This window comes from Pagrus pagrus (assembly GCF_965226575.1).
Source record: "Pagrus pagrus genome assembly, chromosome: 7".
Classification (NCBI taxonomy): Eukaryota; Metazoa; Chordata; class Actinopteri; order Spariformes; family Sparidae; genus Pagrus; species Pagrus pagrus.
Window position 1 is genome coordinate 14,172,067 of NC_140191.1, and position 13,760 is coordinate 14,185,826.

Sequence of the window (13,760 nt, forward strand, 5' to 3'; positions counted from 1 at the left end):
TCATTACAAGGGGCACTCCTCCAGACGGTGCTGACAGGAATTGCGGGGTGGTGGTGGTGGGTAGGTGGTGTGATGGGAGGAGGAGAGCGGTAGAAAGAGATGGATGAAGTGCAGAGGAAATGATGAGATAAAGATAGGAACAAGGAGGTATGAGGGAAAGGAGGACACGGCAAAAAACCCCCCTCTTTTTCAGTCGTCTTCTTCTTTTGAGTTCATAAAGGGAATTTTCCAGAGCAGTAAAATGATTTTAACCTGTTTATAGCACAAAGCAGTGGCCGATTCAGGATGTTTGGGGGGGCAGGGGTGAAGAAAAGGGCATGTATTTTGTGGGGCATCAGTGCACTGATTCATGATACATTTGTAGAGAACTGGAAAGGCTCCCTAGAGGACACTTTTACATGTTTTCTCCACTGGAAAGGCAAAGTAGAGGGCACTTTAATACGTTTTTCCACCAGTGGCACAAAGGACGTGTTTCATCAATTTTCTAGAAATGTATGGCTGTAAACAAAACATAACGCCTCACAAAAATCAAGAAGAATTGCACTTTATTGTACAATATTCTTGAGGAATGTTGGAAATAAGCTGAAATCTTGCAATTCAGCGGTGCAGGTGCATTTCCTTTTTGGTTAATCAAAATAAAAAAATCATTCTTAGGATTCAATTATGAACACATACGTCTTGGTAGTAGATTGTTGAAAGAGAGAGACAGGATGACGACATAAAAGAAGTAGTGCAGCTTTAAAAGAAAGGCCGGGGCACAGTGAAAGAAATGAGGAACTCCCCTGCTGTAAATCAGCAGAGTTTACCGCCAGATGCTGTGCAGCCTCGAGAAACAGCCAGTGCTAACAATTGCTCTTTACCACATGATTCATCTCAAGGGCTTTCAGCCCACACAAACATTTGTTTAGGAAAACAAAAAAAATACAATAACAGGTCAAACATCAGAACGAGCAGGCGTGACAGCCCGCCGCTCTGTGTCACAGCCAACTGGTCAGTGACGGAGGCGGACTGCAGCTCTGCCACTTCCTCCACCACCTATGGATGCACACGCTGCATATTTCATCTCTATCTCTATCTATCTCAGCAGGATGTAAGTGTTTTCCTTGTTCTGCTGCTGTTACATGTATGCACACATGTAGCGAGCACATGTACACACGCGCACACACACATATGCGTAGCCTGCGCACACACCTGAGTCATTGTGTAAGCTACCATTTGAACCGAGGGTCAAACACTGGCTGTATTCTTTAATGATTTCAGCGAGTGTGTGTGTGTGTGGGTACTGTACTTGTGTGTATTTGTGTATGCCTGAGTGAGTTTGAGAGAGAGTGTGCAGACCCAGCCTCGTCATGGTGACTGTTGCCAAGGCGACAACATCAAAGAGCAGCCAAGCTTAATTAGGATCCCCAGCGAGAGAGAGAGAGAGAGAGAGGGAGTGAGGGAGGGAGGAAGAGGGAGGAAGTCAAAAAAGAGAGGAACGCAGTGAGAGATGAGACAAGAAGAAAGAAAAAGGAGATGCAGGAAAAGAGACGGAGAGCCGTGTGTGACAACGAGTGATGAGGTACGGAGAGGAAAGCACAGACAGGTTGTCTAACACTCATGTTCGCTGCAGCGACTTGCAACGGTTTATGTATGCGCGCGTGTGTGTGCTCGCATTTTAGAGACACAAATCAAGTGGCATAGTCACATTACAGAGACTCACCTCCAATTCGGGGACAAAAAGCGGGTTCCCGTGAGGTGAACCCGCTGAATTTCAGGGTTAAGATGCATTTTTCAGTGAAGGTTTGGCTTAAGATTGGAGTTACATATGTAGTAGTTACATTTAAGTATCCAGGGAATGAATGTGAGTCAATGCAATGTTCTCCTAAGGGACAAAAATAAGTTTCTATGTCGGGCACCAAACTCCTTGTACATGTCGTCATTCGTTCTTTTTTTTTTTCAGTGTGTGTGTCAGACAGACATCTTTCTCCTTTTCTCTGACTTCCTTCCAAAATCCCTCTCTCCCCTTACTTCTCTCTATGAATGACATCTCTCCAAATCAAAACGGAGGTGATCCAGTTTCTTGCCACTGGAGGAAATGAGCGCCTCTCCCTTCCTCTTCCCCCCACCCTCTTCCCCTCCCATCCTGTCCTCCCTCGTGCTCCTGCTGTCGGTCTTTTCCTGGCTAAATCGCCACGAGGAAGGGATAAATAATTAAATTCCATTAGGAAAGTAATCTGTCAATGGAAGTGAGTGAGTGCCACTGCCCAACATGACCAGGACAGAGGCAGGGAATGACGGAGGAGGGGGCTGGGACGAGGAAAAGTAGGTAGTGATTGTCTATGTGTGTGTGTGTGTGTTCAAACACAAACTGTCAAGAGGGAAACAGGGAGGAAGATCAGAGCAGCACAGCTAAATAAACTTGGACATAAAGAACAGACCCATTGGGACAAATGAACAAGATCATGGGGAGAAAAAGTGTCCTCTGTTGTTTTTTAATTCTAACAAAACATGGCACTGCAGGGCAGAGGGCAAGGGACGAGGAAAGGCGACAGAAAGCAGACAGGACAGAACGAGGGCAAAGTGAGAGAGGGAAAACAAAGAGCAGACCGGCGGGGAGGGGGAGAAAAAGGCAAAATGTGTGAAAATGAGAGCAGCAAAGATAAGCTGAGGTCTCTTCACAGGTGAAGGTGTGAAGTCTGAGAGGACACTCTCCACCTCAAGCATCCCCCACTGCTACATCTGTAACCTGCTGGAGGAGTTTATCATCCCTCCATCTCTCCTCCTCAGCCATCCATCCGTCTATCCATCCATCCATCCATGCCTCGACCCCTTCCAGTCCCTGGGGCTACCTTGGTAATTGTGTTAAGTCCCTGATTGCAGATGTCTCTCATCACGGAACCAGACGCAGAGCTGGCCAGACCCTGCCAGGGACAATGTTGCACATGTGCATGCACATACACACATCCAGACGGCGCTATCAAATGTAGCACAGACTCTTAAAAAAAAAAAAAAGAAGTAGATGCAGGCAAATCAGCCTCATGTCGACATTCCCCCACGGGAGGGAAAAAGACTAAACCCCAGTCTGGGACAGAGACGGCCTTAATCAGCGAAGGAGACAGTGACAGAGCGAACACTGAAAAGCGTGCACGCATACTTTTACACACACAGTCACACCTCTGGGAAATGTCTTGGTCCTACAGCATGGAAATCCCTCAAACAGGCAGAAAATAACTGGGGCGAGCCGAACGCACACGCGCACACACACGCGCACGGAGTGTACGTGAATATGCAGAGAGGATAACACGCTTTCCTCGACTGTAATTGCAGCTCTGAGGGAACACCCCCGTGGCTGTTTCTACACAGTCGACACGCGGAAGGAAGGAGAGAGGGTGTCATGGAAGTGCAAAAGGAAGTGTTGAAAAGTGTGAGAGATGAGGAAAGGTTCACGGTGTGTGCACGAGTGTTGTTGCCACTAGAAAAAATAAAAACAGCAACTGGGAGATAGAAAAAAGAGAGGATTCCACCAGTGCTGCCTTGAGACCAGGAATCTCCTTCGTTCAATATGAGAAACAACCTTAGTTGCTAAAAATGGCCAGAGGCTTGCAGGAGACAGATCTGACGAGCGAACGTTTCTTGGAAATGAGAGGGTGAAATGTTTCTTTCATGTCTACTTTCCGAGGAGGACACTGTGTTTTACCCGGCTCTCATTCTCTCCTCCATTATAAATCCCAAGGTGGATGTACATTATGTAGAATCTGCAGAACACGACATCACGACGGAGTCCGAGGACTTTAAAGCAGACAACCCTTATTGGGAGGAGTTCACTTTATTTTCCTAATGCCGCCTTTCAGCTTTTGAGTGGCTGTGAGTGCCAAGGTTGTGTCTTCTTGATCAATGGACTGCTTCTAAAATCCTCCAAAAGTAACTTAATAACACAGTTCACTAATGCTCAAAGTGCACTAATGGAGTGGAGAAACATCTATTTCTCACACACTCCCTTGGAGTTTCTATTTGATTAATTTCAACAATGCATTTTTTTTTTTTTTGCCTTTCAAGGCTTCATTTCTCTCAAGTTTGAGAGCTAAAAAGGAATTCTTCTCCTTTACAAGTACTAATTTTTCTTGTTGCTTTTTTTGTAAGAGTTTGCTGGTGTGTGTGTGTGTGTGTGTGTGTGTGTGTGTGTGTGTGTGAAGAAAAGAAAAGAAGGCCACTGGTGAGCTGGCAGATAAGTGAGTCACGCAACAGACCAGCACTTCAAATACGTGAACATGCATGTGTGGACGTCCCTGGATGCCACATGAAACACATGAAAGACGTGGTGCAAGCCTCCACAAATTGCAGATGTTCAATTTTTTAACCAAACGTTAAGCCTGGATTTGGCCCTGTGAATCATTTATCTTTCTCATGTGCCACTGTGGTTCACTTAACAGCTGTCCTGAGAGTTTTTTTCTTGATTCATAACTGGCTAGACTAATGATATTTCAATCCTCAAGCCTCCATTATTCCTGACCAATCTCAGTCAACGGGTACAACGTTAACTCAAACTAATGGCGTGCAGCTGCACAGATTGGACGGTAAATCACAGCACTCTCAACATGTCTCCTGAGTTCATGCTGGTGATAACAATCTCAGCTCAAATTCTAGTATTATCTGTAAGATAATAGTCTATCTGTTAAGTAACACAGTTACAAAGACTCAGTGACGAAGTCTGACAAAGGAGCACACAAAAAGCGAGGTTAAACTCAGGCATAGAACAATGAAAGCAATTGATGATAGAAACACGTTTTCAAGGGCGGTGATGAGACCATTGCTCCAAAATCAAACAAGACTGAGTTCTGTAGATAAAAATCTTGATTGTAATAAGAATATTTCCTTTTCGTTGGTGTTTAAAAAGAGAAAATGTGACATGACAAATATGATTTAAGTGCATACACAATGCATTGCAGAGAAAATGTGATCAGATTTCATCCGAAACAGACACAAATACCGCAAGAAATAATGGGCAAGATAAGGTAAAGGAAAAGTTCACTCAAAAATGAAAATTCAGTCATTATCTACTCACCCTGATTACTAACGTTAAAAGAAGAACTTAACTTAAGAAGTTGGGTGAAGTTTTGTAGTCCATAAAACATTGCTGGAGCTTGTCAGCAAAACAGAGTTGCAGCATTCTCCTAAACAACTGAAGTAGACGGGGACTTAATAAAAAATAATAAAAAAAGAAAACCAATGTGTCTGAAGAGATGTTTTCAGCTTTGCTTTTAGCTTATCAGCTACAGCCAAGATCTGCTTTGAAAGGAGTGTGAATAACATCTTCTCAAATCAATTTCTGACTTCTGGAGACTTTGATTACCCCGCAGGAGTTGTATGGAGCCATTTCATGTTTTTTTTTTCAGTTGTTTGTCTGCATTTTAAAACAAATCCCCATCTACTTCAGTCGTTTAAGAGAATGCTGCAGCGCTGTTTTGCTGTGAATCTCCAGAAATGTTTTGTGGACTATAAAACTTCACCTGACTTTCCATCGGCATGGGGGTGAGCAGATAATGACTTAATTTTCCTTTTTGAGTGAAATTTTCCTTTAAAGATAAAACCTGATTTAGCATTGCATTCCTATAACATCATCAGTCCCAATGAAGAGTTAAAAAAACGTTTTGAAATGAGAACCGGAGATATCATGATTTTTTTGCCCCACACATCACCCACAATGCAACTCGATTAGGGTTATGCTAGTTGCGGCTAATGAAGCCTTGAGCAGAGATAAGGAGCAGGCAACAGAGGTCTGGTAAGCTCACCTTCCCATAACTCCACACCTTGAGATTTATTTACTTTTTCAAACAGTTTCATCCGGCTCTCTCTGGAGCAACTGGCACAGCAGGCAGCTAGAACTGTCAACACATTTTCATTTGTAAAATCGGTGGAGATGCCCTGCAATTTATTGTTTTCTAGAGAAATCTTAAATATCTTCCTAGAGAAGTATGTTCTTCAGATGCTCTGACCCTGAACTGATCACACCTGAAGGACATTTGTACTTTGGACTGTGGGAACAAACAGTTCTGCTAACAGCTGAAATGTTTCCAGACTTCTTTAAGATAAAATGTCAGCACTTTTTCACTCAGCCACTGCCAGCAGGGTCTGATGGCCACTTGCAGTCCAATCTTGTGCTTTTATGCAAATTACACAGCAGAGCTGGAAAATACCAGCCATAACACACCAGTAACCACCTGCACAAGCGCTTGATGATAGCACACTTCTGCCAAGGTTTGAGACATTATCAGGACAAAGAAAGGCTCCTGCAGAGGAAAAGAAGGGGAAGGAACACAAGGACATTTCTGTAAAGGTGCCTCCTATTTTCAGCAGTTTCAACTTAACAACCAGTGTTTCAATAGTTTCTATATCTTATTGTCATAAAGCACTTGGATTAGTCTAATCACTGTTTTCTGAATGTATGGTATGGATCAAAATGTAGATTTATTAAATAGCTGGCAGAGTATTGGGGATAGTTTGTCCTCAATCAAGACAATTCCCCTGAAACCTCTATGATTCTTATGAATTATAATTCATGATTAAGTGAATGTAACAAGGTTTAAAATGATTTACTAATGTTAAAGATGAATCTATTGTTTGTGATTGTAAATAAATGTAACCGAATCCCCCAAATTAAGATATTTTTGTACAGCTAATGTGTTAAATAGTCTCAAGCCTGTTTGTGCTGCAAAACTGATCAGTAAAAATCTTCTGAAATGAGTTGTTTTTTAATTTTTATTTTATTCATTCATTTATTTATTTTTAAATTTATGTATATATATTTTTTATCTAATCATTTATTTACTTATTTTCCTAACTAATAATTTACCGGTGCAAAAAGTCCCTGGGCCTGAAAACCTCTTTCTTCAAGCGGTCCGAAGCTCCTTGGTAGTCCTGCTAGCTGCACAGCTAACTGAGCTAACAAGCTAACATAAGCTAGAGTCATGGATGTATAAAAAGAAAACAGTTAGCAGCAGTTAGCACTCTGGTGATATGCTGCCCATATAAGTGTTGGGAGTATGAATTCAAGCTGACTAATTCGTACGTATGGCACCTTTAATAATAAATGACAATGAGGTGGTATTTCAGGGGCGATATCTTTTTGAGAACCCATCGTTACATTTTGAACAAGTTTACGGAGGATTCTTGGGATGAGTTTGCTCAAAGAAGTACATGAGAACAGCTAAGAGAACAAGTCAGACTTGACACAATTTTGGTAAGACTTAAAAGACATCCCAGAAAAATGTTGGAACACGAGTACGAGTAGTACGACTGCGAAAATCAAACATTTGCGTATCTTAAAGGCAAATATCTCTCAGAGAGGTTTCAGAGAACGTGTCAGTGTGCTGATTTGTGCTGAAAATCAATGTAACAACATTTTTGATTATGTTTGCATTTGTTCTAAATTTTTTTTCCAGTTTGCTGGATTAAAAATGAGAACCAAAACCCTGGAGTGTCGATGTGGCTCTGCTGACTAAGCACAACAGGAAACTGCAATGTTCTCACTTCCAATCAAACATTTCTCATGTCAGCTCGCTGTCACTGTCATTTTTCACTGTGTCGCCGCAATGACAGCTCAGAAATCACACACACTTTTGCTACACGTTCATGTCGGTTACAGCGTGCTCCCGTTTGTTTTATGCAGTAAACAATTATCTGTCTGCCATAACAAGCTAATTACTGTCAGTAGTTAATAAGAACTCAGACTCTTTTCTTTGATGCCAGTGAAAAAAGGTAGAAATTTGCGATCTGGGATGATTGCCGATGAATTGCACTATAGCGTAAATTGACTGTTTCTCTGTATTTCATGCTGAGCACAATTGGTTTGGGCTGTCCCGTGACAGATCAGAAGAGACAGTGGAGACGGAGAGAGAGGAGGAAGAGGAGAGGAACATCCAAAAGAGGAAGGATGACATGAAAGATGTGACAGAGAAACACAGACTGAAAAAGAGAGAGGGAGAGAAATGCAGGCAAGTGTTAAAGTATGACGGGGGAAGGGTAAATAGGTGAGAAGTTGAATGCTGAGTAACGACGGAAGAGAGGAGTGAGGGAGAAAGGATGTGAAACCCAACAACAAAATTGAATTGAGGCCCAGAGGAGGAGAAGGGAGACACAGCTAATCTGATAAGCAGGAGGAGAAAGAAAGGAAAAAAGGATAGAAAAAGAGGAGCACGCTGATGGTGGTAAACAAAAAGTCTGGTGAGATAAAAGACACGAGGAGGGAGAGAGAAATGGAGATCAGTGAGAGAGAGAGAGGGAAAGGCGGTATAAATGCCAGCTAAACCCGATAACATCAGTCTGATCTCGAGCAACTCTCTGCCTCTTTCCACAAATGTATATATATACATGTGCATGTGTGCGTGTGTGTGTGTGTGTGTGTGCACGTGCTTGTAATATCCTGTTACATGCAGGGCAAAATGCTCCGGCAGAATTTTGACGTAATCTGAGAACGAGATCTTTATTGAACAATGCCTTTCATTTGGCACAGCATTACTTCTCAGTGTGTCTGTGTGTTTATGTTTGAACCGTCCAACAACAAAAGACAGACACACTCACGTCGCATGCTGCTCGTGTATACTGGCAAACAGGCTGGGCGCCGGCAGAGTGTGACTGTTAACTGCATGTAATGAAACATGTATGGTTTCAGGTGTAGCCTACTTACTGTATATGAGAGCAGCGTTGCACGCACTGAGCTAAGCTGTCATGGATGTACATCAACGAATGTACGAATTGTTGTTTTAACATTTCTGTTTATGTAAGCGTAAAACAAACATGAGAAAAATGTGTTAATTAGTTAGTTTTAGAGTTGTTAATTAGTTGAATTTTAAATTTGGACAGAGATGTCTCCGGGTCTAACAGGGAACAAATCATGCAACACCACCTCCTCCTCTTCACGCTTGTTGCTGTGGGCATGTCAAACCGCAAACGCTACAGCAGCATGCAGCTTGCTAACATTGAATAAATAAGAATCCTGTGATGTTCTCCAACAGTTTACGTGACGTTGTGACTAGCAGCCCTTCTTTTTTGTGTGTACCTGTAATCTTGGAAGTAAGGGACATGCAAAAAAGGGACGCTTAATCATCATCTCCTCTGCGTCCTGTCGGGGTTCTTAGATACCTCGTGATTTCGTCTCAATGCAGGAAAGTCAATAATCTGGAATTTAAAATCCACTTCTTGAGATTATGAATGATTGCCTGCAACGATTATATAAAACCGGGCTGTATGTTTTCAATTAGATGGTGAAATGTCGCGAATGTAAACATGCGTTGTGTTTACATTCTAAGCTTGGCTACTTCTTGACTTTTGGTTGTTTTGGCTGTGAGCAAAGATCTAAGTAAACTCATCTGTGCAACCAAATTTTATGACTAGGATACCGATGCAACTTGCAAACATGCCCCCTGTGATTTAGTTTTGTTTAAAACATTCAAATTTTAACACTATTTAAACACAGTCTGAACTTTTTGTTATCGATTGATGTTTTTTTATAATATCCAGTATAAGGAGGTGCTGCAGCTTCCCCTTTAAAAGTTGTGGAAAATGACTTGTTCTTAAAGCGCTACTTTGTGACTTTTTCCTTTAAAATAAAACAGAACATTGTTATTTCTGAAATTGTCTATTCATTACCAAAACATTGATCAGTGATACAGTTAATATAGAAAAAAATGCAATGTGCATGTCAATTTTAGTGGTGCCCCCAAAATGCTGGTGCTCCAGCATGATCAGTAAGGAGCATCAGATCTACTGGTGGAAGCAGTGAGTCTGAAGCCCAGTCTACCTTCTCTCTCCTAATCCTGTCCCACTGCTGCATCACTTTTATGTAGTAATTTTTAGCTAAATAACTGCACTGCCCGCAGGCGAATTTTGCCCTCATTTGAACGTTTGACCTTTCGACTCCTCATGTTTCACATCACCAGTCAGTCCACAATGCCTACTAAGATGATCGCTTGTGTCCCTCAGACAGATAGCCCCACTGTGTTGCATCAGGTTGCGTTCAATGGATCGTCATGGTTCATGCTAAGCTAGGCTAAACATGTCCCGACTCCAGCTCCATACAAATAAGCACACACACATTTAAAAGATACAAGATAAAAGTAGCTATAACCAATATTTTGTGTATGAAAGTAGTTGCTCGTAGTCAAAAACCCACAGAGAATTATTATGAGCATTTCTCTTCAGCTCTCAGGCGCATTATAGATCCTTTCAGCTCTTTGTTTTCATTTGCCAGCCAGTGACAGCTGTTTTAATGAAAAAAATAAAAACCAACAAACAAAAAATGCTCTAAAAACCAAATGTACGTTACCTGCTCATCACCAAACAGCAGAGAGACAAATTATGCGACGTGAATTTAGGTGCTGATGAGCTGAATATTTTCCTTAAGAGCTGACTTAAAACCAAACCAGAGGGAGAATATGAACATTGGACTACAAATGAATGCAGATGTGGCTCCATAATAGCTTGATGTGTAAATAAGCAACTGTTTGCGAACAGCTTCACCATATAAACTTAAAAGATATTATAATATGTCAAAGTTGTGTTTAGAGCTTGTCTGCTGCACCCAAGCAGCCAAATAATTAGCTGCTGCAGGTTTAAGGAACTTTTCCCTTTTTCCGTAATAATTTTCAGGACGATTCCTGTTTAATAACTTGGGATTTATATTTGTATTTTTAGCCATCATTCCTACAGGTAATCATAATTGTACTTATACAAAGGTAAATGCCGATTGAACTTTTCAGGGATGTATTCCAGCATTTCAAGGGTGCTCACCTTTGGTTTTACCTCCAAATAAAGTGCTTTAGATAAAATTACTAAAACGTTGGACTGTTTGAAACCTTTGTGATTATGTGACTGCAATTTCGCTGTGTTCCCAAATTCAAGCAATTTCAGAGAGTGCAGTGATATAATAACCAATGGAAATGATAGCCCAAACTACTAACATAATACTCAAGTTGTAATAAACCAGGATTATCCTTTAAAGCTGTCAGCTGCTGTGGAGTAAAAATGCTCGTAAATTATCACCATCCTCATTCAAGTTATTATCAAAAGTGATTTGGGTTTAAATCCTAACATCTCCTCCCCCAGCCTGCTGCGATACCTTCCCACTACCCTCCCGGAGCTCCTGACTTCATTTAATCAAAAGGAATGATTTCTCACAGAGATTAACAGAAGACCATTTTCTCTCCCTCGCTCTCATTTGGCCTTACAGTAGCGGTATTAGCGTGCCTGTCACGTGCAGCAGCCACAGTGTGCGTGGGAGTATGTGAATGTGACATCAAACTTGCGAGCAAAGGCGAGGGTCCTTTTATCAATGAATGCTCAGCCACACACACATGCACGTGCACCACATGTGCATACATCGAGTCGGCTCCTTGAATCTTAATACACAGCGGCTTCCCATTACTGGCTGATTACCAGTCTATCAGTGCCTGTGTATGACAGTGAATAAGCAACGGCCGTCTAGTTATTGATCCACAGACGGAGAGTCTGAACCTCAGAGCTGAGTGCATCAGAATCCCTATCACACACCCGCTGCAACTTTAATAGACATTTTCAGCAGCATCCAAGCTGTGATGTAATGAAAGAAAGAAAAAAAAGTCCTCGCATTAAACTAATATGTGGTGAGATGGATGATTGTTGCTCCGTGGTTTAGCTGGTGGGAGTAATAGCTGGTGTGGGGGCACTCATTGGGTCTGATTCCCGCAAGGCTCCCATAAATAGTCAATGTGCATCGATTGCAAATGGCTTCAGATGAAAACCCCGGCTAAATGACCGTGGTACCATTATATTAGTGAAATGACAAACAGCAAAACAGATATCATGAAGCATGAAAGCATTTCTGATTGATTGTTTCAGCCTTACAAGAGGTTGAGGCTTTGTGTGTCTGTGTGCCTTGCATGTGTGTTTGTATATTAATGTGTGCTCGCTCTCTCTGTCTCTCTCTCTCTCTTTCTCTATTGAATGACAGGATTGTTATCGGCCGAGTGTGTATTTAACATTCAGTGTGGATCTGCTCGATGCAAAGCCATGCAGACTGTTTGGCCGATCCCACTACGACTCTCATTAATGTCATTAATTGGCTGGAGCACACACACACCTGGGTCCTTTGGTCTATCTCAGGAGCCTGAGGGACGACAACAGAATGTGTACACTATGGATAGGGCTCAGATGTGACTCTGTTTATATATGAGGGAAACCACTCCTAGGAATGGCTGGTGGCTATTTTGGGAACTCGTGCCAAGAGTTAGATGAGGGGATCGATACAATTTTCATTTCTCTCTCCTAAATATGAGGCTACAGCCAGCATGTGGTTAGATTAGCTGAGCATTAAGACTGGTCTCGTTGCAGCTTCTTCAGAAATGCCTTGGAAAAGCGTTTCAGGCAAAATAGCGCGACATGGTGCTGCATGAACAGGAGCTCAAATTTAATTAATGGAAAAAGTGGTGCCACTCCATGCCTTGCACCGAAAAGTTACAAATGTTTAAACTTCTAAAAACTACAAAAACGAGACATGCGGCATAAGAAAGGAGTGCACACCAGGCACCAGTAGCTATGCAACTTGCGTTTTTATGATTCCCACTGCATTTGAGTGAATAACCCCGAAAGGAGGAGCTGAAGACCGGGAAGGAGGCCGAAGAGGTTGGTGTGTTTACCAGGGAAACTACAGCTCACAAACCTTTGTGGTAGTTTGAGTCAAGCAAACATTTAACTGAAAACATGTTCAAGAAAACCTATGGACTTGAGGGAACTGGAAGTGAAAAAATGCTAACTGATTTTCAAGTTTTAGGACTCATTACTATAGCACTCTATAGGGCGTCTTGCAAGAACTGCAGTGTGATCCACAATCCCACTCAAGATAACTAAATATTGAAAAGTTGTGGTTTAATAGTGGGCATGGCTTTTTCTTGCCCAGGTGAAGTGACTTCCTGTAGTCTTAAAATAGTCCCACACAACCTTTTGTAAAACCATAAATTGTTGCTCTGACATAATAACTAGCATTCTCAAACTTTTTGTAAGCATAAAACAAACTTATTTAATGTAAATGAGTGAGCTTTGGAGGTGCTAGTAGCCCGATTTTGCTACGTTCAGACAGAGCCAGGTCAGCTGTCACCACCTGCCTCAAGTCTTAAAGCTAACCTAAGCTAATCATCTCCTAGTGCTCACTCCACGCTTCATATGAGAGAGGTAACGATCCTGTCTAAACCTAGCAAAGCTAAGCTACGATTCACCAAAATGCAGAACACCTGCCTTTGAGTTAGTTTGTGTCAGTGAGTGTACAGACATGTCTGCCGGTGGATGTATTTGCACGTGTCTTACCTGAACTTCCCGTGCATGGTAGGCTATGATGAGGCCCAGCAGGATGACTGTGGACAGACTGATCAGACACTTCAGGGCCAGAGAGTACATGGAGCTCTGTGGAGACAAAATAGACACACACGCCCTTAGAAACATGCGGCACAAACATGATACATATATGATCATCTCATGCTATAAGGGTTGTTTTAATAATCATCTACGAGAGATCACAAACTCTTATGATAAACCACATTCGGTCACAAGTCTGGTTCAATTTGGAGCGAGTCCCAGATGTCACAACGTGTCCTCTGTCACTCCTCTGCTAAAAATGGCATGTGTACCGTAGTGGCACTACCTCAGCATGGACAATAAGAACAAACATTTGCAAACAGACTTTCAAACGCTGAGCAGAAGCAGAATGATAGTATTCGACCCGTCAATATCACTCTGCAGCTGAGCTTTAAATC

General features: G+C 42.1%; 1 protein-coding gene and 1 long non-coding RNA gene across 3 annotated transcripts in view; one reads left to right on the forward strand and one right to left on the reverse strand.

Moving 5' to 3' along the window:
- kcnn3 (potassium intermediate/small conductance calcium-activated channel, subfamily N, member 3) overlaps nt 1-13,760 on the reverse strand; it is a 50,705-nt gene that overhangs the window by 23,715 nt on the left and 13,230 nt on the right. For both annotated transcript variants that reach the window (XM_084358373.1, XM_084358372.1), the window contains exon 3: nt 13,315-13,410. In XM_084358373.1, the coding sequence (XP_084214499.1) occupies nt 13,315-13,410 (96 nt within the window). The remainder of the gene's footprint in view (nt 1-13,314; nt 13,411-13,760) is intronic.
- LOC311260484 lies at nt 1,464-4,160 on the forward strand. The gene is made up of 2 exons (XR_014623027.1): nt 1,464-1,561; nt 2,664-4,160. It is a non-coding gene; the product is annotated as an uncharacterized lncRNA (long non-coding RNA).